Source organism: Oryx dammah, unplaced genomic scaffold (genome assembly GCF_014754425.2).
Source record: "Oryx dammah isolate SB20612 unplaced genomic scaffold, SCBI_Odam_1.1 HiC_scaffold_15, whole genome shotgun sequence".
NCBI classification, from domain to species: Eukaryota; Metazoa; Chordata; class Mammalia; order Artiodactyla; family Bovidae; genus Oryx; species Oryx dammah.
Genome location: NW_024070199.1, coordinates 39,010,919 through 39,032,743, shown reverse-complemented (window position 1 = coordinate 39,032,743; position 21,825 = coordinate 39,010,919). Strand labels below are relative to the sequence as shown.

Here is a 21,825-nt window from a genome sequence, read left to right as displayed (position 1 = left end):
CAGCAACTCAACAACTGCTTGGAATTCTCTCCCCACCTCCCTCTTTACCTTTCCTTCAGACTTTGCTCCCGTGTCACTTTCTTAAGGAAGCTTTCCCTGACTTCTTATCCCAGACTGGGTAAAGCCCCCCTCGTCTGTAATCTCCTACTATCCTTCTGCTTACTTGTACCGGGCTCTTGTCCCATTGAAAACTTTTTCCCTGAAACTAGCGAATGATGGTAAAGCTGAAACTCCAGTACTTTGGCCACCTCATGCGAAGACTTGACTCATTGGAAAAGACTCTGATGCTGGGAGGGATTGGGGGCAGGAGGAAAAGGGATGACAGAGGATGAGATGGCTGGATGGCATCACCGACTTGATCAATGGACGTGAGTTTGAGTGAATTCCGGGAGTTGGTGATGGACAGGGAGGCCTGGCATGCTGCGGTTCACGGAGTCGTAGAGTCAGACACGACTGACTGAATTGAACTGAACATGTGTTCATTTTGAAATGAATACTCAAGAGAAACCCTTATAATTTAATCAGCAACTTAGTATTTTAGTAAACTTCTTTAAAAAACACTATGATGGAAACAGTTTGTGCTAATCTCTGCTGCATAGCAAAGTGATTCAGTTACAGAGATATATCTTTTTTATTTTTTTGTCTTTTTAATTTAAAAAAATTTTTTAAGGATTTTTAAAAAAAGTTTGGAGGTTAAACTTCTAGTTGCACGTTTGTTAATATCCTGCAAAATGTTCTTGGGTAGGTCCTCCAACCCTGTGTTTCAGAACCCGGAGGGTAGCCGACTGGGAGCAGGGGCTTGGTGGGGCTCCATTTCTGCCATCCACGAACTCACACCCACTCCATGCACAGCTGCAAGCCACACCCACTGCCCCCTCCCCCAGGGTCCCTGGCATCTGTCACGCAGTGCCATCAGCTTCTCTCCAAGGACAAGCCGGGGGTGGCTCCCTGTAAGGCCTCCTCAGCCGGAGGCTCCTGGGACTGGGGCCGATAAAACAGGCCATTTCAAAATGGCCTCGAGGTATCCTTTCAAGATCCAAGTGGCTTCGTCCCTTTTTTCTAACCCCGGCCTCTGTGTTTTAAGTTACCGGAGATTTTCCCACAGACCAGTGCACGGGGTCACAGGGTCGGACACAACTTAAAAACTGAACAACAGTGGCTTAGCCCCACCGTTCTCTCGGGAAGGCGGTCTCCGCCGTCTCTCAGGAAACACAGCCCGCCCAGTCTTTGTTGTATCAAATGCACGAGGAGCCATGTTTGCTTTGCGCAAAAGGCGGACAGGGTCGCCGGAGCCGAAAGCGGGCGGGGGGTGGGGGGCCGACCTGCGAAGGGCGTTGGACCCCCACCCCGCCTGCATTCGGCGCCTTTCTAGGCTTTGAGGAAGAGAAAGCGAGCCCCACTCACTCGGCCTCCCCGGGCCCACGGTCACCCTGCCAGGTTCCCTATTCGCATTAAAAGGTAACCACCTTGGGCTGTGGGGGTGGCAACTGCGGCTCTAGGGCTCGGAATTTTCAATGCCCTTGGCCAAGAGTCTCGGGGAGCCCTTTGGGACCTCGGATTCGCCCCGACGCCCCTGGGATCAGTGGCAGTTTCCCGTCGTTTCCTAGACCCCAGGACGCCATCGGAGTCAGGGCTCCGAGCTGGGCTTCCTGCCCCCCGCCCCACTTAGGTCTTCTCCAACCCCTTGAAACGTGCCCAACGCTGCAAACAACAAGCAGCTCCCTTCAGGGTCCCCAGGCCCCCCCATCGCCCCCCCCACCCCGCCTCTGTCCCTCCCCTCCCCCAGCCCAACATCCCAGCTGGTCGGAGCCGCGCTTGCACCGGAAGGGGCGGGGCTCGGCGGGCGGGCAGCGTGATTGGCCGCGGCGGGGCTGACGCCCGCTCCGGCTATAAGAGGCGGGCGACGGCCACCTGCGCCACAGTCTTCGCGGAGAGTCGCCGCGGTTTCCTGCTTCAACAGTGCTTGAACGGAACCCGGCTGCTCGTCCTCCCCCCTACCCCGGCCGGCCACTCAGAGCCAGCCCTCGTCACCACTTGACAGCGCCCTCCGACCGGCCCAACGTCCCCGCCGCCGCTCAGCCGTCGCCGCCGCCACCACCACCGCCCCTTTTCAGCCGCCCACCATGACGACCGCATCCCCCTCGCAGGTGCGCCAGAACTACCACCAGGACTCGGAGGCCGCCATCAACCGCCAGATCAACCTGGAGCTCTACGCCTCCTATGTCTACCTGTCCATGGTGAGCGCTGGCTGGCCGGCGGGCGCGGCCTCCCCGGGCGGCGGGGCGGGGTGGGGGTGGGGGTGTGGCTCCGGCTCCCGGGCGGGCCCTCGCGTCTCCAGCTAGCTTCCCGCCTCCAGTCTCCCGCCTCCTTGCGCCCTTCCTGGAAAATGGAGGTTGCTTCAAATCCCCGAGGACTTCTGCGCAGAAATTCTGAGCAGTTGTCTCCTGGGAGTGCTCCTCATAGGCCAAGGTAGCTTCTGCGCACCGTTTTTTGTTTAAAGGGAGCTGAGTTTCCTTACGGGGTTGCTACGCCTGCCACCAGTACGATCCTGCAGTTTGGAAAGTGGACTTTAGCATTTCCATCCCTTCTTGTGCCTCCGGCCACGTGATCAGGGGAGGAGGGGTGGGTTGGGTGGCGTTAGGAGGTTAAGCTCCCACCCTTCTGAGCGCGGCGGAGCCTTCTGGGTAATGGTGTCCAGCCAGCTCTGGGGGTTGGCGCGAAGTGGTTTATCTCTTGGGCCGAAGAACTGGCCGCACCTCTCTTCTCTGCTTATCTCTTAAGTCCCACTTAAATGGAAGCATATCTAGAAATCTCCCCTTCTGCCGACACTGGTGCTAAGTCACCCGTCCTTGCGCCCGGCTAGTTAATTTACCTTTTTTGTGTGTAAGGGTTGTGGCGTAATTGAACCCTTAGTTCTTGGATAAAGTCCACCAACAGTTACGGGGCCAGATATTTTTCCATGCAGTAATGCGTGGAATCGGTTTTCCAAAATCCTTGTTTTAGGCAGTGTGATAGGAGTTTTAGAATTGTCTTGACCGCCAGCGTTGTGCAAATCATCCAAGAATAGACATGTTGCAGATGGGTTTGGAACAGACCTGGATCTCTGTGACTGTCATTCCATTTTAGGAACACCTGAATACAGCAAGGATGTAAAACGGAATCAAATTTTTGTTTTCTACTGGTAATATATTTAGCATTAAATGTGCAGTAGCGGTTTCGGTAACTGTTACCTTGCCTACGTGGGATAATTTTAGAAATCCATCAGCCTGCTGTAAGCTGACAGCTCAAGTTTGAACAAGGATTGTTCAAAGAAAAGGCACTAATAGTGCAGGGTAAATACTCCAACGTCTCTTTGAGCAAATTTGACACTGGTTGTAAAAACTTTACTTTGCACAAACAGAAATGTTTAAAGAGTTCCATGGTAGAGACAGTTCCCATGATATTCTACAGGAAGCAAACTTCCAGTTTCAAGGACCAAGTTTGATTTTTGTGTGGCAGAGTAAAAATGAATTATTGTTCAATCCGGGAACACACCCTCCTCCAGTCTCCTTAGGCTCAGACCCTTGCTGGGTTTTCAGAAACCAGCTGACAGACTGCCTTCTTTGGGGACTGTCTAACATGTTCATGTTCTACTTTCAGTCGTACTATTTTGACCGTGATGATGTGGCTTTGAAGAACTTTGCCAAATACTTTCTTCACCAATCTCATGAGGAGAGGGAACATGCTGAGAGACTGATGAAGCTGCAGAACCAGCGAGGCGGCCGAATCTTCCTTCAGGATATCAAGGTAAACGAAAGATCCTTGGGTTGTCTTGGCAATCCTCACGTATCAGAAATCCCTGATGCCAGCAGTTGTCATTGTTAGATGAGACATTGGGCTTTAGTTCTTTGTGCTTTTTCAAGCTTAGCATTTAAGCTAAAGAGGGCCAGGATATTAAATTGGAAACCATTGTCAGGGGGACCTCGGCGCTCTTCGTTCTGCCAGTCGCAGTTGTTTGTTACACACTAGATGCTTGCTGGCTTGGCGTTCTTATGTAGAGGTTGCAGGTGCACTGACCTAAGCTCCTCTCGTTCAGAAACCAGACCGCGATGACTGGGAGAATGGGCTGAATGCAATGGAATGTGCGCTGTGCTTGGAAAGAAGTGTGAATCAATCACTACTGGAACTGCACAAACTGGCCACTGAAAAAAATGATCCCCATGTGAGTACACTGACACCTGGGAGTAGATGGAGGAAATAATTGCCTGAGGGGCTGGGGAGGCTTACCAATAACTTTCTTGCCTGTTCTCTTTTTTAGCTGTGTGATTTCATTGAGACTCATTACCTGAATGAGCAGGTGGAAGCCATCAAAGAATTGGGTGACCACATAACCAACCTGCGCAAGATGGGGGCGCCTGGATCGGGCATGGCAGAGTACCTCTTTGACAAGCACACCCTGGGACACAGTGAGAGCTAAGCCTCAGGCTGGCTTCCCACAGCCACACGGGTGACTTCCCTGGTCACCAAGGCAGTGCATGCATATTTGGGTTACCTTCATCTTTTCTATAAGTTGTAACAAAACATCTACTTAAGTTCTTTCTTTAGTACCATTCCTTCAAATAAAGTAATTTGGTACCCAGCTGTTGTCTCCTGAGTTTTTGGGATGGGGTGGAAAAGTATCTAGGTCATCTTAATTGAATGTGTAAGTACCACCATGGTTTAATCATGCTAATCAAAATGGAACACCAAGGAGGATTTGTATTTATTAAATTCCTTAGTTTGGGAAAGATGCCAAGGCTTGAGTGTATTGAATTCACACAGAACTTAAGGACTCCTGATTCTGAATTAGGTGTTATATGTTTCCAGCACCTCTAGCTTTAACAATTTATATGTACAAAAGGCATTTTAAGGCTTAAAGTAGAATTGCAACTACTGATTTTTGTTATCCATGAAGCTAACCATTTATTTCAGGCTGTCATAGAAACATACTCTTCGGTGTGGACAGCTGTATGCCTATGACTGGATCAGTGTCCTGCTGGTGTACACGCAGGTAGGACCAGGCTGGTGGAGCATCCCCTTTGGAGGAAGCAGGCTAGGAATGTGCTTCATCCCTAGTGAGAATTTGAGAAAGTTTACATGAGTATAGAAAGATACCTTCATTTCAGTACGATAGTAGCTGCAATAGGGCAAACATTGAGACATCTTAAATATTCACCAGTGAATAGTGTTGGAAGACAGCAGAGTCCTTCCTATCCAGCTCTATTATCCTCTCAACCAGCTGCAGTGATTTGTTAAATGTTCTCAAAGCTATGTATTATGACCACAGAAGAACTGCTTTGAGAATCCAGAAATGGGAAGTTACACTTCCTCTCACATGGTGATTGGGGGTGGGGTAGTGTGGATCTAACTGGGTGAGTGGATGTCCAGGAAATCTGGAATAAAGGGAAACCTCTGGTGGTATTGCAACAGCTTAAGGTTGACCTCAAAACAGGAAGAGCTCATCTAAGTTCAGAAGTCTTTAGTGAGGTCCCCAAAGCATAAGATGCCCCCACTTTATCTGCCATTTCCCAGGGTTGTGGATGGTATACTCAGAAGTGCTTCAGGACCCCTGTTAATGGTTAGGGGGCAGAGCTCATGTGACTTCCCAGCTAAGCCTGGGCAGTAAGTTGAATTCTTGGGCTACAGCTCAGAGTCCTGAATTCTGCCCCATGTGCGTGTTTGCCACCTCTGCTTAAAGTGAGTTGGGTCCACTGGTAGCATCTACCTGTCTAAACCTGGCCTCATGGCCCTTTGACATCATTCCTGTCAGTACCACCTCACCTTCCTATACCTGGGCCTCAGAGAAGTCCTGGTGATGCCAACCTCTTGGGTAAAGTAACCAAAAGTTGCCCAACACTTTTCCATGGGCCTGCTGTGGCAGCTAGGTGTGTATCCCAAGCCAGTGCTGGGCATAGGGCCAGCATGCCCTGGCCACCACAGGACCACAAGAGAATTGTGAACAAAAGGTGGGATTCAGAGCAAGGGAAGCTGGTGAGGGTCACCCCTGGGGAGTGGGGGGTTAGTGACGCTGGTTTGAGTAGAGGACAGACCTGTTTTCCAAGTCCCAATAAGGATCTCCATGATCTTTGAGTATAGTGTGTATGTTGCTTGTCGATTGTCCCAAATGTGGTTCTCTGAGATGTTCAGGGGCCTCTGACATGTCCATCAGGTTAAACTCGACAGTTTTCCTTCTCATGTGAATAACTTCTGGGTGCTCCGTCGAGGCCCCAGCATTCTCTGGGAGCAATTCAAAACTCTTCTTGGACCTGGGGGTTGCAGGCTGAAGGCTTTGATCTTTGACAGGGTCATCTATGCCTGAGATTCTGCGAAGACTTGAGGGTGCTGACTGTCCAGGTGGAAAGACCATAGGGGTGTGGCTGAGGGGTGTCTGTGGGGCACTGTGGTAGCCTGACCTTCCGTAGAGCACCACGGACTTGAAAACATCTTCCCCCTTCCAGGCCTTGCTGTCTTCCTGGTCACTAGTGTTCTGCCCGGCCCCTCCAAGGTTCTTGGGCTGGCTTTCATGTGAAAGGACTTCTTTCTTGGGCCACAGTAGTTTGGTCTTTGAGTTTGTCCTAGGGGACTGGCGGTCGTGGGATTGCAGCCCTAGGAAGCGGCCAATGATGCCAGTGTGAGCACCCTCTTGCTCTTCTAGATCTGGCTGAAACTCCATGTCTTCCTTATCCAGACTGGAAAGAAGCAGAAGACTCAGGAGTTAGTGGAGGGTCAATGGCCTGAAGCCTGATGTGACTTCTTTAACTTCCCATCTCCCTCCTGGCCCCAGGCCCAGAATACGGTCTTCCTCACCTCACCTTAGACTCGCCTCTCTGCTGATTCATCTTGTGCCTCTCAATCCCTCCTGGCTGAGCTCACCTCTTGTCCCTGTTAACATCCAAACTTCCCAGCCAGGAATTTAAGGACTTCCTCTTCAGCACCCACATTTTCCTTTTAAAACCCATTACTCCAGGCAATCAACTGCCAGTCGCCAGGTATGGGTAAAAACCTGACTTCCTGGGAACCCAAAGCCTTTACTCTGCAAGGGAAAACCTACCTACCCCAGAATGTGGCTGCCCTGGCCCATGTCCAGATTCTCCCCATGCTTCAGGGTCCAGCTCCTAGTCCAGCTGGAGGCCACCTCTCAGGTGGCCAAAGGTGATCTCTGTTCTACACTCTATCCCTTATCCAGGCAGCCAGTACTTTGTACCTTGTATCAGAGACTGGACCCTGGATTTGAGCTCCCTCACTAAACTGCTTCTTGTAGGCAAGTCTATGTGTTATTAGTCTGTTATCCACCTTCCCCAGCTGCTGGAGTACAGTCCATGGAGAACTCAGAGGCAACCTCCAGCAACATTTCTGACCTAAGCAAGCCTCCATCCTTAATCATTTGATCACTTATCCAAACCTTCCTTACACAAACTGGACTCTAGCTAATTCTAATGACAGCTTAATAGGATATTCGGTTCTTAGAGAACAGTGCTTTTAATCCTGTGGCAGAAAACCTTGATGGGATGGACCCTGAGATGCAGCAAACACTCTCCAAAGTGCCCCACCCCCCCGACACACACACTCTGTCATTCTGGGGAGACAGCTGTCTGGGGTGGCCCCTTGGCCCACTGTGGCCCAGGTACAACTCTAGAGGTTCTAACCAAATCAGGGAAACAGGACCCATGCAGGATGAAGTGTGGCTGCTGTGGATGACATGAGGCCTATATTCTGTAGCAAGAAGTCTACTCAGACGGTGCCTGTGATGACCCAACCTCCTGCTTGCTCCCTTGCACAGGGAACCCCACTCCCACTCTTCATTCCACCCCAGCTTATTAGAAAACAAGAGTTCTAAGCCAGACTCAGGAACCAGGCCCTGACATAGCTGCATCACTAACCACTGACTGCCCTTGAGTAAGTCTCTTCTCTCTCTGAGCCTCAGTTTCCAACTCGGGACACAGAGGGGTTTGATTGGAGGTACCTAAGGGCCCTTATAGCTTTAAGAGTCCTTACACAGCACAAGATAAGTGTTAAGGGTATGGAGTTGGAACCAGACATAGCTGGCTCACCGGTGCTGCTTGCTAGCTATGTGACCTTGGGTTGGGCAACTGATTTAAACTCTCTGAACCTGGACTTAATCATCTAAAAACTAGAGATAACAAACCAAGGTTAGTGGAACACCACCAAATAGCTTATATATATAAAGAGCATAGTACAATGCCCAGCACTTTGTAAGACACCCAATATGCATTAAGTGGCTTCCCTGGTGGCTCAGTGGCAAAGAGCCAGTGCAGGAGACATGGGTTCAATCCCTGGGTCTGGAAGATCCCCCTGGAGGAGGAAATGGCAATCCACTCCAGTATTCTTGCCTGGAAAATGCCATGGACAGAGGAGCTTGACGGGCCACAGTCCATGGGATCACAAAGAGTTGGGCATGACTGAGCAACTGAGCATGCACGTGTATTAACTGAAAGTTCTAAATTAAGCAGACACTTGCATGTGGGGTTTTACACCCACTGAAGTGGCTCCCTGGCACTTCCCACCTGATGTTGAAAGTGGAGCCAAAAAAGGAGGGTCGACGAGACTGGGCAGAAGCAGCTGTGTAGGGGGGATGCGGTTCTGGCTCATTCCAGTACATATCTCTCTCCATCGGCGGCAAGTCCTGGTGCATCTCGTCTACAGCCAACAGGGACACCTGGTCATGAGGGACAGAAGAAGTGCAACCGAAAGGTAAGCCCTAACTGACCATGAATTTGCCAGGTGACCCGGAGAGGTCACTGGTGGCTCAGATGGTAAAGAATCTGCCTGCAATGTGGGAGACCCAGGTTTGATCCCTGGGTTGGGACGATCCCCTGGAGAAGGGAATGGCAATCCACTCCAGTATTCTTGCCTGGAGAATTCCATGGACAGAGGAGCCTGGCGGGCTACAGTCCTTGGGGTTGCAGAGTCAGACACAAGTGAGCAACTAACAGTTTGGAGGGGTCACTTCTCTCTCTTTGGGCCTCAGATGCCCTTCTTCTGAAATGAAGAGACTGATGCTACCTATAGCCTCAAAAGTTAGACTGAGAATCCTGGGAGTGAATGGTTGGAGGGCAATTCACAGAACTGTGGGGCCCCCTCTCTGGGTCCAGGGGACAGGTTCTCTTCCTCCCCTCATACCTGCAAGCTCCTGTCGACAATCCAGTTGGTCTCAAAGTCATCGTCATCCTCTCCGAATGGGTTGATGAGCTGCTCTGCCACCTCAAGGGTAAATGAGGTTCCGGAAATCCTCAGGTAGAACCCCCTGCTGCCTTGCTCCCTTGCTCCCACCCTAAACGGGGGCTCCTGCCATTTCCACCCCTCCGTCCCCTCCATGATGTCCTTCCTGCCTGGCTACTGTCTCCAAAGCCACAATGTAGGGACCCTCCTCTCCTAGTTGGCTATGACCCTTGGGCCACAGCCAGCTTTGTCCCAGGGAGGCTCACTTTCAACCAGCCGGCATAAAAGAAGAACTGCAGGAACGTGAAGAGGGGTACAACAAGGTCCATCTCGTGGCCAGGGTAGGCCTTGGCTGGGTTCAGAAACTGCCGCCCAATCAGGCAAGCCAGGAAGAAGCTGTATACCGCCACGGTCACCACCTGGGAGGGAAGGGAGGGAGCGGCAGATATGGGCTGGGTGGGGACTGTGGGATCAGGCGGCTCCCTAGGCTGGGAGGACAGGCCTTGCCCTGATGTGCACACTCCTGTGATTTTGGGTCTCCGTGATCTCCTCTTTAAAATGGGGAGGGGATTCCCTGGCAGTCCAGTGGTTAGGATTCCAGGTTCTTACTGCTGCTGGGTTCATTCCTGGACAGGGAACTAATATCCCACAGTCCTCTCGGCACAGTCAAAAAAATTTTTTTTAGTTAATTAAATCAAATGGGGGTAATCACGTTGCCTCCATTGCCTGGACCAGGCAGGGGCCCGAACTCTTTGAACTTGGTGCTAAAAAGACCCTGCAGAGTCCATGCGTGACTCCCAGAGGAAGCTTCTTCTTCAGGCTCTAAGTGAGCCCTTCCCATCATAGGCTGCTCCCTGAGTCTTCTCAGTTTCCCAAAGGGGCAGCTTCACCAGTCCAGTCCTCACCTGAGTGTACACCAGTGGGATACTGATCCAGTCGTAGGCATACAGCTGTCCACACTGAGTACGCAAGGTGTTCATTTCCTAGGGGAGCAGGAAGAAGGGTTGGAGTCTTGACCACCACCTGCTCTCCAGGCTCAGCCCCCAGCTCGTCCCCAGATACCAGGGCATGGACCTCAGACCCTGGCTGTGTGGTCATGGACAGCTCACTTAACCTCTCTATGTCTCAGCCTCCTCAACTATCAAAAAGGAGCCAGGATCTTGGAGGTCCACTTTAGAGAGGGATGGGAGGGGAAATTGAAAAGGGCCACCTTGGGCTATGGAATCCTGTTGGAAGAGAGCTTACAGTCCCAAGGCAGGCTCTGGGAAGACCCTCAGGGGCTCAAGCCTTCTCTTTGTAGGAAACCTGTTCCTCATGGGGCAGGACCCTGCCCGCTCTGCAGCAGCCCCATCAATGTAATGGGCTCACGTTGAGCAGGCTCTGAAGCAGGATAGGGTCCCGAATTCGACCTCCAATCCATGCCTTTGTTGACAAGTTGGCAAACCACACCCAGGGCATCCAGAACGAGTTGTGTGGCAAGCTCAGTTTTTGCAAGTGTTTGTGTTCCAAGGGTGTCATGAAGCCTGCAGGAGAGAGTGGAGAAGACAGTGGGTAGGAGAAGCTGCAGAAGGGGTGGCTGGCCAGGCCCTGCCTGGTGGGGTCCAGAGTTCAAGACCAAGTCCCTGCTGAGCCCACAGGGACCTCAGAGCTTCTTTGCCATTCTCTCTCAACAAATAATCACTGAATTCTACTCTGTGATACTCTGGGCTGAAGACGTGAGAGGGATCTGTCTTATTAATCAGGATCTGGTCAGGCAAGCCAGAGACAGAGGTTGCTGACATACAGGCTGGACGCTGGACACCAGTAAGCCAAAGAGCAGACGGAGGTAGACTCTGCTTCCTCACTAGTTCCCGAAGCCCCGCTGGGGCCCTCAACCCTCACTCTTCGAAGCTTCATCCCTCCATGAGTCCTTAGCCCTGTCTCAAACCCCTGTCCTCTGAGAGTCGGGTTCCTGGCCTGTACCCACTTTCAGACCCCTGAGTCCGCCCCGCCCAATTCAGGTCCCCGCCTACCAGATCTCGACCCCATCCCACCCCTGGTCCCACCCAATCCTGAGCCCAGGGACCTCTGATTCCACCCATCTTCAGCTGCGGCTCCGCCCCTATCACCCTTTGGCCCCGCCCACCTGCTTTCACTAGGTGCTGCGGGCTGGGAAAGCGTTTGTAGACCGCAGCGCTGACGCTGCGCAGGATGAGCACGTTTCCTAGGTTGACATAGCGCATGAGCGTGCGCCGCAGCATCCGGCCTTGCTCGTCCTTGCCCTCAACGAAGGACGACACCAGGTTCATGAGGCGGTCGGGCCACGGTAGGTTCTCATACTGGTTCCACCAGCGGGTCACGACTAGCGTCACGTAGAAGCCTGGGCAGAGGGGTGTGGGGGGCGAGGGGCGAAGGCCCACGCTGCGGCCGAAGCCCAGCGAGGGCGATGCCTTGGTTTCTCCATCCTTCTAATTGGCTGAACCCAGCCCCAACCCTGCTGGAAGGCACTCGGGAAGGAGAGACCATCAGAGCCTTGTGTGAAAGCACGAGAGCCAGGAGTTCTCTCTGTGGCCCCACTGGCTTTCCCGGAAATCCACCAGATCCCTCCCCTCCTGCGTAAGGCTCCAGAGACTACTATAATGTCAGCACTACCCTCAGAAAGTGGGATCTCAAGTGCTCTTAGCCGGACATCCTTCCTAATGCCTAATGTCAGTCCCTCTGGCTGCAGGCTCTCCATTTCCCTGAACCACCGAGAGGCACTGACGTGCAACTGGCCTTCCCAGGAGCTCCTCGTGATCTGCCTGTCTGGAGCCTGGAGAAGCCACCGGGACCCCCACGCGCAGAAAGGGGGGCTCACCCAGCACGAAGGAGATGGGGATGAGCTGGATGTAGCTATCGCAATACAGAGTCAGCTTCTCAAAAATGACCTGCTGTTCTTCCGTGAGGGCCATCCTGGGGGAGGGAGGGGTTGGGGTAAAGATGTGTAGACACTAGGAGGAGATGGCTGAGACCTGTCCCAGGTCCAGCCAGTCCCGTGATAGCCTCATTTCCTCCCTGTCTCTCATTGGCCTGCCTGGGGCCCCTCCTCTGGCCTGAGCCAGGTCCCTCTTCTTTCTCCCACAGCCCCCAAACCCCAAAGGGGCCTCTACTCCATGCCTGGAGGAGAAACCCTCAGGGGGTTTTCTGTGAGGTCAAGGAAGGCAGGTCCTGCTGAAGGAGTCCGTTTTAGGCACTGCCAACCCTTTTAAAGGATCCAAAAGACAGTTGTTTGAAAGCAGGTTGAGAGACTTCCCTGGTGGTCCAGTGGCTAAGACTTCCACTCCCAATACAGGGGCCGGGGTTCGATCCCTGGTCAGGGAGCTAGATCCCACATGCCACAACTAAAGATATAGCATGCCACAACTAAGGCCCAGTGCAGCCAAATGAATAAAAATAATATATTAAAAAATGTTGAAATAAAGTGTTTTGTCTTTTAAAAAAATGTCTGGTGAGGGGATGAATCAGTAGAACACAGAGGGGGTTTTGGGGTTTAGGGCAATGAAATTATTCTGTACAACACTGTAATGGTGGATGCAAGTCATTACACATTTGTCCAAACCCATAGAGTGTATATCACCAAGGAGGAACCCTAACGTAAACTATGGACTTTGGGTGATAATGAGGTGTCAGTGTGAGTTCCTCTATTATCACAGACATCCCACTCTCTGGTAGGATGTTGATAGTGCGGAAGGCTGTGTGTGTGGCAGGAGGGGGTGGGGTACATGTGAATTCTCTGTACCTTCTGCTCAGTCTTGCTACTATCGTAAAACTGCTCTAAAAAATAAAGCCTAATTTTCTAAAGTATATTGGTGCCCTAGTAACAACCAAAGAAAACAAATGTGCTCTGTTATTAGTATAATCCTTATGAACTCGAGAAATTTATGTATTTGATATTTTTCAATTCATTGTCATCATTAATGCATTTTCATTAAAAATGCTATTATATATTCTGTAGTTTTATTGACCACAGAATATATTGCTATATTGCTTAAATAAACGTTTGTATTGGGGAAAACAAACAGCATGGTCTGTGAGAGAAACCATGTGGGGTTCAGGAGAACAGGCTAACTGGATGGGACCAGAGAAGGGCCCTCCCTGGGATGGAGGAAAGGGTTTCTGAGACGCTCCGATCTGTACTGCATTCCCCTCCCAGGCTGTCTCCTTTCTTCTCCCCAGCCCTCAGGTCCCCAGCCCCTGGCTCTAGGGCTTTTCCACAAGCTTAATGCAGCCTTATAGGTGTCTGTGCATTGGCCTCCTAGATCACCGAGGCCCTCAGAGCTCCAAGCCTTGGAGCTGTCCCCCCTGTTCCTCCGAACCTGTAAATGAAGCGGATGGTGTAGTAGCAGAGCAAAAAGATGAGAAACTCGCCGTAGAGCAGTTTGTAGATGCTGCCTCGCCAGCACAGCAGCAGGCGGGAGAAGGAGCCTAAACGGGCGTTGGCCACTTGGCTCGAGTAGGTGACAGTCATGGCCAGGCACTGGGCTGCAGCAGGTGGGCTTGGGTCCTGGTGGACAGACAGGGCGGGATGCTGGTGGGGGTGGGCAGGAGGGAGCAGGGACCTCTTCAGAGTCTGTCCAGGACTCATGAGTGACCCTTCCCTGCTCTGGGCCTCAGTTTTCTCATCTGGACTCTGGGAAGTACCCTCCAAGAAGCTAGGGAATTGAGCTCAGGCGCTGTCCTTAGCCTTGGCATGGAGGACACACGGAAGTCTGTACCCTTTAATTGTGCTACAAAGGCAGCAAAACAAGTGTCCAAAAACCTAAGTGTGGGCTCCTTCCTGTGTTCTAAGCCCATCATGTTCAGTGCCCACCCCCCCCAAGCTCTGCCAGCCACCCTGGAGTGAGAACTGGTAAGGGGCATGGTCAGCCTTGGCCACCACCCTGTCCCCAATGCCCAGAACAGAGCTTGGATGGTAGAGACATCACTGAATGGTGACCCCAGGGCCTTTCCACCTGCTGATCCTCGTTCCTGGGGGATGCTCTTCCTAATCTAACTGTACAGCCCACTCCCACTTTAGATCATTTCCTCAGAAAGGATGTCCCCAGCCACCCTACCTGGAAATAACACCCTAGTACCCCCAGCCCTCTCTTCTCCTCACCTTGCTCGATTTTTCTACATAACACTTATTGGTTACACTCGCAGTTATATTTTGCAGGCTATCTGCATGTTTACTGCTTATTCTCTCCTGGGAATGGAAGTTCTCATAGTTGGTGCTCAAAAAAAATTTTCTGAAGCAATGATTGGCCACCATCCCCTTACCTGTTATGGTGCAGCCGCACTGGCTGTCCCTGTGCCTGGTGTTCCCTAAGCTAGTTACTCCCACCTCAGGGCCTTTGCACAGACACACAGGTGCACATGTGCAGGGTCAGCCACCCCGGTGGCCCCCAGAGCCCCAGCCCAGCCTGCTGGGATAACCCCTTACTTACAGTTGCGGCTCCTGGCTGGTCAGGCGATCCCACAAAAGGTCTGGCCACAGGACTGTTGGGACTCTCTGGGTTCCTAGGGCCAGTGCCCCTGCCCACACTTAGGGGTTGGCACTGCCCACGTGTGTGTTATATGGTCACTTGACTCCCTAAGCCAGAGGCCCTCCACAAAGGAGCCCTTGTCTTGGCCCCCTCCTCGTAATCTCCCCTTAAACAGCAGGCATCACAGTCCAGCCAGGTCCTCTCTAATTCCTTCCGGAGGATGCGGGGTGGGGGTTGGGTTGAGACCAGGGCTGGAATTGAGGGCAACCCCTTCCACCTTGGGCCCTGATGATCCTGCCATTTCTTCTGGGCCCTAAATTGAGGGGTCTGTTTCTGATCCTTGAGGTCTTACGGGGAGAGCAAGATGTTGGGAAGAGGAGGCCTTGGGCCTTATCTCCAATGCCAGGAGCCGTCAAGAGAGGGGAGACTTTGCCCAGGCCCTGTGGGCTTGTGCAGCACTTTGGGTACCAGAAAGAACGCTGGACCAGTCAGAAGTTCTGGCTTCTAGCCCTGGCTCTGCCACCTGAGGAGGTGACCCTGGGTGGCCCTCTGCTCCTCCCTAGGCCTCAGTGTCCCTCTCTGAAAAGGATGGCGTTGCTTTAGAACTCCAGTCCCTCAGGGAGATGACAAAATTCTGCATATACTCATGAGGAGCTCTGATTGGCTGCTGGTGACATCATAGATTATTCGGGCTGTGATTGGCTGGCAGGGCCCAGTTGGTAGGTTGCTTTGGAACCATGGTAGGAGAAGGCGGGGCAAGGGGGCTGCTGTGTGGGGACAGGGCCTGGTGCGGGATGACACAGCAGTGCTCATGCTGTTGGCTCCCAGCCAGCCAGTGCAATAGGGGAGTGGTGCCCAGGTCCCCAAGGAAGGCTGGTTAATATCTCAACAGCTGGTTCTGCGCATTTTAATACACCAATCCATACGTGGGAACTCTAAGCCGCTGGAAGTGATGGGGTCTAGGAGGTATCTCCTCTTGTATTAAGTGAACGCTTGAAGCAGCAGTGGCTCTTGGTCTTCGGTGGCTGTAAGAATAATCTGGAATGTTTGTTAAATATGTGGCTTCTCAGGATCTTTCTCCAGAGCCTGATTCTGAGACCTGAGGGATGCTGTGTGTCTAACAAGCACTGGGGGAATTATCATGCCAGTGGGCTTCCAACCACACATTCCGAAGCCCTGATTTACAATGTGACCTTGAGCCTTGAAATAAACCCACTCCTTCCTGCCCCCTCCCTCTCTCCTTCACTTTCCCCTTCCCTCCCCACCCCCACACCCCGCCCCAGTGTTAACGCTGCTGAGACTGCAGGTGATTTTTGTGCACGGCATTCTGGCCTTTATAATTCTCTGCTTGGAAAAAGAAACAATTCCACAGCGACCTTGGGTGCTCTTCTAATCACAGCAAACAATCGTGCCATTACTATTATAAGGGAGTCTCTTCAGAGATCAGGGACCCTCTTCCAGGAGTATTTGCTGCATCTCTGCTGCCTGTGCTGTGGGAGACATCTTTCCCATCGCTGTCCTTAACTGAACTGGGGAAAGGGGCAGGTTTACCTGAGCCTCAATCTCCTCACCTGTGAAGTGGGACAATAATGCCAACCTCAGCAGCCAGGTGAGAGAATGTTGGATGTGAAAGAGAGTCCTTGTGTCTGTTAACTCTCCCTGGGAAACATCCACAAATCTCTGGCGCCTCTGCCCCGCCCTCCAGAGTCAGCTGGTCTGGGCGGGGTCCAGTGGGTGGTATTTTCCAAGTTCCCCAGGTGAGTCTAGTGTTTGCTGTGGGTTGAGGATCACTGCTTTGAGATAATTTTTTTCCTTCCTTGTATTCCCTCTTCTCCCACCAACACATGACAACACTCAAGAGGGAGAGCTTTCCATTCAGCACATGATTAATAAACATTTAAAAGTAAAATAGAAACATACGCCTGCCTCCACACTTGGCCTGAGGACGCTCTCTCGGTGCTGGAATAAATGGACCATTTTGCCTTTGTGCAATCAGGTTCCTGCCTCTAACTGTGGTGGCCACTGGAGGGCGCCCTTGACCAGCTGGCTTTGGCCCGGGAAGGCTGGTTCACTGGTCTGTGTGGATGGTGAAACTCGCGCTGGATGACACTTTCATCTCCTTGACCCTGACCAGCAGCCACAGAGCCAGGAGAGGCAGTCGGGAGACACTGGAGTCCTCCCTTCCTTTCCCTGAATCTCGGGTTCGTTGGCAGTGTGTCCCAGATCCCAGCAGGACCAGTTGACTGAGTTGCCCCAGGACACCCCGAGAGACACCCCATGAGCAGCTGCTCTTGGTCACACCCCACTCCTAAGACAGGCACACCCCAGGCATAAGTCATGGTCTTTCCCACCGGGTCCCAGTCATGTAAATGTCCCCAGCCAGGCAGACATGGCTTGGGCACACAGAAAGGCCACCATGAGCAGTGACTGACCCAAGCCATCCTCGACGAAGGTCCCAGGATCGGCCCCGGCAAGGATGGGGCCCAAACGCATCTGTGGCAGTCTCTTCTGCTTTCCTTTCCACAATCAGCCAACAAACCACTTCTGGAGCCAGAACTGAGCCTAATCCAATTCCTGCCTTCAGGAATTCATGACTGGACTTCCCTGGTGGCCCAGTGGTTAAGAATTCACCAGCCAATGCAAGGGGTATGAGTTCAATCCCTGGTCCAGGAAGATTCCCCATGCCACGGGGCAACTAAGCCTGAGTGCCACAACCACTGAGCCCACACAACCTAGAGCCCATGCTCTGCAACAAGAGAAGCCACCGCAATAAGAAACCCGTGCACCATGACAAAGAGTAGCCCCCGCTCCAGCAACTAGAGAAAGCCTGCATGCAGCAATGAAGACCCAGCACAGCCAAAAATAAACAAATGATTTTTAAAAAAATTCACGGTTAATAAAAACCAGGATAATGCTTAAATAGCTCTAACACAGAGGGACAAGGCCTAATATCTATGCCGTGTTCATGGAGCTCAGAGAAAGTTTTACAGAGATGAGAGCATTTGAGCTGGGTCTTGAAGTATGAGTAGGGGCTTGTCTGAGTTGAGAAGAATGAAAATGCATTACATATCAGGGGAACAGCCCATGAAAAGTCACAGAGGCATTACTGAGAATAGTTAAGTAAGGCATCGTTATCCAACTTGTACACAGAAAAGGACACTGAAGTTCAAAGCCTGCTTTGTCCAAGGTAGCATGGTTATAAAGAGCTAGGCTGGGATTGGAAACTGGGTCTTCTGATTTTAAATCCTGTGCCTTTTCCACCAACCTGTTGTCATCTTTCCAGTGGAGGTTGGTTTCTGAGCGGTGAGGTCTCACTGGTTAGGGTAGTGGGGTTGAAAAGAGGTCTGAGGGATGGGGGATGCACAGAGGGGCACACAGAGGGGGACTCTAACTGCAATAGAGATCATGCCTTCGAATCCCCCCAGCAGAGAGCCATCTCTGGGGGCAGACGTAGCAGAGCTGGGCAGATGCATGGAGATTCCAGAGGTGGAATGCCATGGCTTTCTCATCTAGGATCACCATGGCAACAGGAGCATCACAGAGGGCCTGCCACTGTGCCCTTCCAGGCCCTGTCTCAGCTGGGCAGGAAGGAGGGGACCCAGCTTGGCTGGGGGCACTGGCAGGGGGCCCTGAGGTGGGTCAGCCAGGCCTGGATGCTGCCTCCAGGCTCTGTGTAGGGCACCTGCCAGCCCATACCCCTCTCTTGGGCCAATCACTGTACGAACAGGGCAGAAGCCAACAAAGAAGAGGAGACACAGCTGGACAGGGGAGCGGAGGGATCCTGCCAGCCCGGGGCCTGGAAGCAAGACAGTTGACAACACCTCTACCCTGGAGCCAGCAGCCTTGATCCCTGAAGGGTCAAACAGACTCCACAGTCACAGATATGAACACATGAGCTCTGGCTACTGCAGGAAGACAACAGGGACCAGGAGAGGCAGAGAGGCTGGGACACACTCAGATCCAGCTTTACCAAGCCCAGTCCTGCCAATGACAATGGAATAGTGTGGAACAGGCCAGAGCCGGCTCAACTACTGATGTAAATCGAGAGGACTCATCACAGCCTTGGGGAGAACCCTGGGATCTCCAAGGTACCCCATCCCCATGGACTCTGTCCCCCTGAGGTCAGCCAGCTGAGGCACAGACCCCATCCACACTCCTCAACCCACCAGCTCAGGATTGAGGCTAATTGGCAGGGGAGGGGGAAGAGGAACCTCGCAGGGGGACTGCACTGGGTGTGAGAGCACAAGGTGCTGTTAGGCATTCCCCACGAGTCAGGAGCCTCAGTTTTCTCATCTGTCAAATGGGCATGTAAACAGTTTCACAGGCTGTAGACGAAGAAACCAAAGTGTAGAGGCAGAAACTGACTTGCCTTGAGTCATAGAGAATTAGAGTCAGAGCTGAGATGTATGGGCAGGTCAGAGAAGTGTGTCTCCACTGTTCCAGCAGATTCCTGAGGTTCAGCTCCGCAAGCAAGCACTAACTGTTGGCTGAAATTGGTGTTGTTATGGGCATTGTAGGAGGAAAAAAGAATAGGTCACGATGGTTTCTTCCGCGTCTTCAGCACTTACTGGGTGCCAGGCAGTGTGTGTGTGCGCTGTCCCCTCAGTTGTGTCCAACCCTTTGTGACCCCATGGACTGTATGAAGCCTTACCAGGCTCCTTTGTCCATGGGATTCTCTAGGCAAGAACACTGGAATGGGTTGCCATGCCCTGCTCCAGGGGGATCTTCCCAGTCAGTGCACTAAACACTTTTTAGCAATGATCTCAGCTCATCATCAGAACTGGGGAATAGGAAGCATTGTCCACCTGTGACAGGTGGATGTCAAGCCCAGAGAGAAGGTAAGTAACCTGCCTGTCTCCATTCAAACCCCAGCCTGGCTGGTCCCAAGCCCTTGCAGTAATGCCTGTGTAAGCTGCCTCCTATTTGGACCAGCCTGCTCTGAGTCTGTGTAAGGCTTTGAGGCAAGCCTTCCTCAGGAGGTGGCCAGACCCAAGAGCAGTGGGAGTGGATGACACAAGGGCAGGTAAGAGTAAGCCATGGGGACCATCAGGACCACTAAGCGAGCTGCCTTGAGTAGCCTTGACCGGCCTCAGACACAGGTTGCCTGGTAACCCCAGGTCCATTCCCTCTCCAACGCAGGCCAGGGCTCCAGAGTCAGCAAGTAAAACTACAGGACAGTCAGTGGCATATGAATTTTAGATAAACAGTGAATAACTTTTTAGTGTAAATATGTCCTGGGGGAAGGCATCTGGAAGCAATGGCCCTTTCTATGTTAGCATCTAGCTGCAGTGAATTGCTCCATCCGTCGCCCCCTCCTTCCTACTGTTGACTTCTGGAGCCTGGCTCCTCAAAGGAAGGAGGGGTTGTCTGCAGTCCAGGTGTAACAATATCATTTAGAAGTTTTATTATTTTTTTGAAGATATTTTTCTAGATGAGATTAACTTTTATTTATTTTTGGCTGTGCTGATTCTTTGCTGCTGTGTGGGTTTTTCTCTTATTACAGGGAGTTATTATTATTATCCACAAGGGAAGCCCAAGAATACTCAAGTGGGTAGCCTGTCCCTTCTCCAGCAGATCTTCCAGACCCAGGAATCGAACCAGGGTCTCACCTGCATTGCAGGCGGATTCTTTACCAACTGAGTTATCAGGGAAGCCCCTTATTACAGGGAGCAGCAGCTATTCTCTGGTTGTGGTGCACGGGCTTCTCATTGCAGTGACTTCACTTGTGGAGCACATGATCTAGGGCTTGTGGGCTTCAGGGGTCTCAGTTCCCAGGCTCTAGAGTGCAAGCTCAATAGTTGTGGCACACGGGCTTCGTTGCTCCATGGCATGTGGGATCTTCCCAGATCGGGAATCAAACCTGCGTCTCTTGCATTGGCAGACCGATTCTTTACCACTGAGCCACTAGGGAATCCCTGGAAGCTTTTTTCAGAAATGCAAACTCCCAGGCCCCATCCTAGACCTATTCAATTCGAATCAGTATTTGAACAGGGTCACAGGAGATCTGTGTGGACATGAAAGTGTGAGAGGCTAGCTTTGGACAACGACAAGAGAGATAAGGGAGATTTATTACTGTACTACATGCTTATTGTAAACAGGAAAATATAGAGCAGCAAAAACACAAAAATCGCCAAAGGTATCATTTTGATGTATTTCATTCGAGTCTTTTCAGCAGCTTTTAGTTGATTCAACCATTACTAGTATCTAATTCCAGAACATTTCTGTCATCCCTAATGGAAAGTTATTCTCATTACACAGTCACTTCCCATTCATTAGCAACCAATCCCTACCAACCATTAATCTGCTTTCTATCTCTGTGGATTTGCCTATTCTTGACATTTTATATAAATGGAATCATATAGCGCTTGTTCTTTTATGTTTGGCTTCTTTCACTTACCCTGGTGGCTCAGAGGGTAAAGCGTCTGCCTGCAATGCGGGAGACCTGGGTTCAGTCCCTGCGGTGGGAAGATCCCTGGAGAAGGAAATGGCAACCCACGCCAGTACTCTTGCCTGGAGAATCCCATGGATGGAGGATCCTGGTGGGCTACAGTCCACAGAGTCGCAGAGAGTCAGACACAACTTCACTTTTCACTTTTCACTCTCACTTTTCTTTCACTTGGTATAATGTTTTCAAGACTCATCCATTTTGTTGCATGGATCAGTACAGCCCTTTTTGGGTTGAGTGATATTTAACTGTATGGATGTTCCACAGTTTTTTTTACTCATTCATCACTTGATGGATATTTGAATGGTTCTGATTCTTTGTCTATTATGCATATTCATATACAAGCTTTTTCTTTTTACTTCTGTCTTCTATGGACCCAAGAGTGAAACTGATGGGTCATATGGCAATTCCATGGTTACCTTTTCAAGGAACTACCAAACTGTTTTCCATAGTGACTATGCCATTTTACACTCCTACCAGCACTGCATGAGGATTCTAACTTCCCCACATCCTCTCCAACACTTTATTTTTTGTTGTTGTTGTTTGGTCGCTAAGTTGTGTCCGATTTTTTGTGACCCCATGGACTGCAGTATGCCAAGGCTCCCCTGTCCTTCACTGTCTCCTGGAGTTTTCTCAGATTCATGTTGAGAAGTCGGTGATACTATCTAACCATCTCATCCTTTGTCTGCATTCTCCTTT

The 21,825-nt window shown here is 51.5% G+C and overlaps 2 protein-coding genes across 3 annotated transcripts; one reads left to right on the top strand and one right to left on the bottom strand.

The window, feature by feature from the left end:
• Positions 1-545: 545 nt before the first annotated feature.
• FTH1 (ferritin heavy chain 1) lies at positions 546-4,618 on the top strand. Its single transcript, XM_040256001.1, has 4 exons — positions 546-2,237; positions 3,640-3,786; positions 4,076-4,201; positions 4,298-4,618. The coding sequence occupies exons 1-4, from the start codon at positions 2,124-2,126 to the stop codon at positions 4,454-4,456; spliced, it is 546 nt and encodes a 181-aa protein (XP_040111935.1). The 5' UTR covers positions 546-2,123; the 3' UTR covers positions 4,457-4,618.
• Positions 4,619-4,886: 268 nt separating this feature from the next.
• BEST1 (bestrophin 1) lies at positions 4,887-13,702 on the bottom strand. 2 transcript variants are annotated; one of them, XM_040256003.1, is made up of 10 exons: positions 13,533-13,702; positions 12,035-12,129; positions 11,324-11,557; positions 10,567-10,721; positions 10,104-10,181; positions 9,465-9,617; positions 9,160-9,240; positions 8,544-8,695; positions 6,069-6,707; positions 4,887-5,090 (listed from the first exon to the last, which is right to left on the bottom strand). In XM_040256003.1, the coding sequence occupies exons 1-10, from the start codon at positions 13,682-13,684 to the stop codon at positions 5,072-5,074; spliced, it is 1,758 nt and encodes a 585-aa protein (XP_040111937.1). In that variant the 5' UTR covers positions 13,685-13,702; the 3' UTR covers positions 4,887-5,071. The 2 variants fall into 2 exon arrangements, with proteins under 2 accessions (XP_040111937.1, XP_040111936.1); XM_040256002.1 differs by having other exon boundaries at positions 4,887-6,707.
• Positions 13,703-21,825: the final 8,123 nt, after the last annotated feature.

What these genes read in the sequence shown, in the direction of transcription:
- BEST1 (XM_040256002.1), bottom strand. Translation starts at nt 13,684, where the DNA reads ATGACTGTCACCTACTCGAGCCAAGTGGCCAACGCCCGTTTAGGCTCC. An exon ending in ACCATCCGCTTCATTTACAG is followed by an intron (nt 12,130 to 13,532) that starts GTTCGGAGGAAC and finishes TCCCTCCCCCAG; the next exon opens with GATGGCCCTCACGGAAGAAC. An exon ending in TGCTTCAGAGCCTGCTCAAC is followed by an intron (nt 10,182 to 10,566) that starts GTGAGCCCATTA and finishes CTGCTCCCCTAG; the next exon opens with GAAATGAACACCTTGCGTAC.
- FTH1 (XM_040256001.1), top strand. Translation starts at nt 2,124, where the DNA reads ATGACGACCGCATCCCCCTCGCAGGTGCGCCAGAACTACCACCAGGAC. An exon ending in CCTATGTCTACCTGTCCATG is followed by an intron (nt 2,238 to 3,639) that starts GTGAGCGCTGGC and finishes TTCTACTTTCAG; the next exon opens with TCGTACTATTTTGACCGTGA. An exon ending in TCTTCCTTCAGGATATCAAG is followed by an intron (nt 3,787 to 4,075) that starts GTAAACGAAAGA and finishes CCTCTCGTTCAG; the next exon opens with AAACCAGACCGCGATGACTG.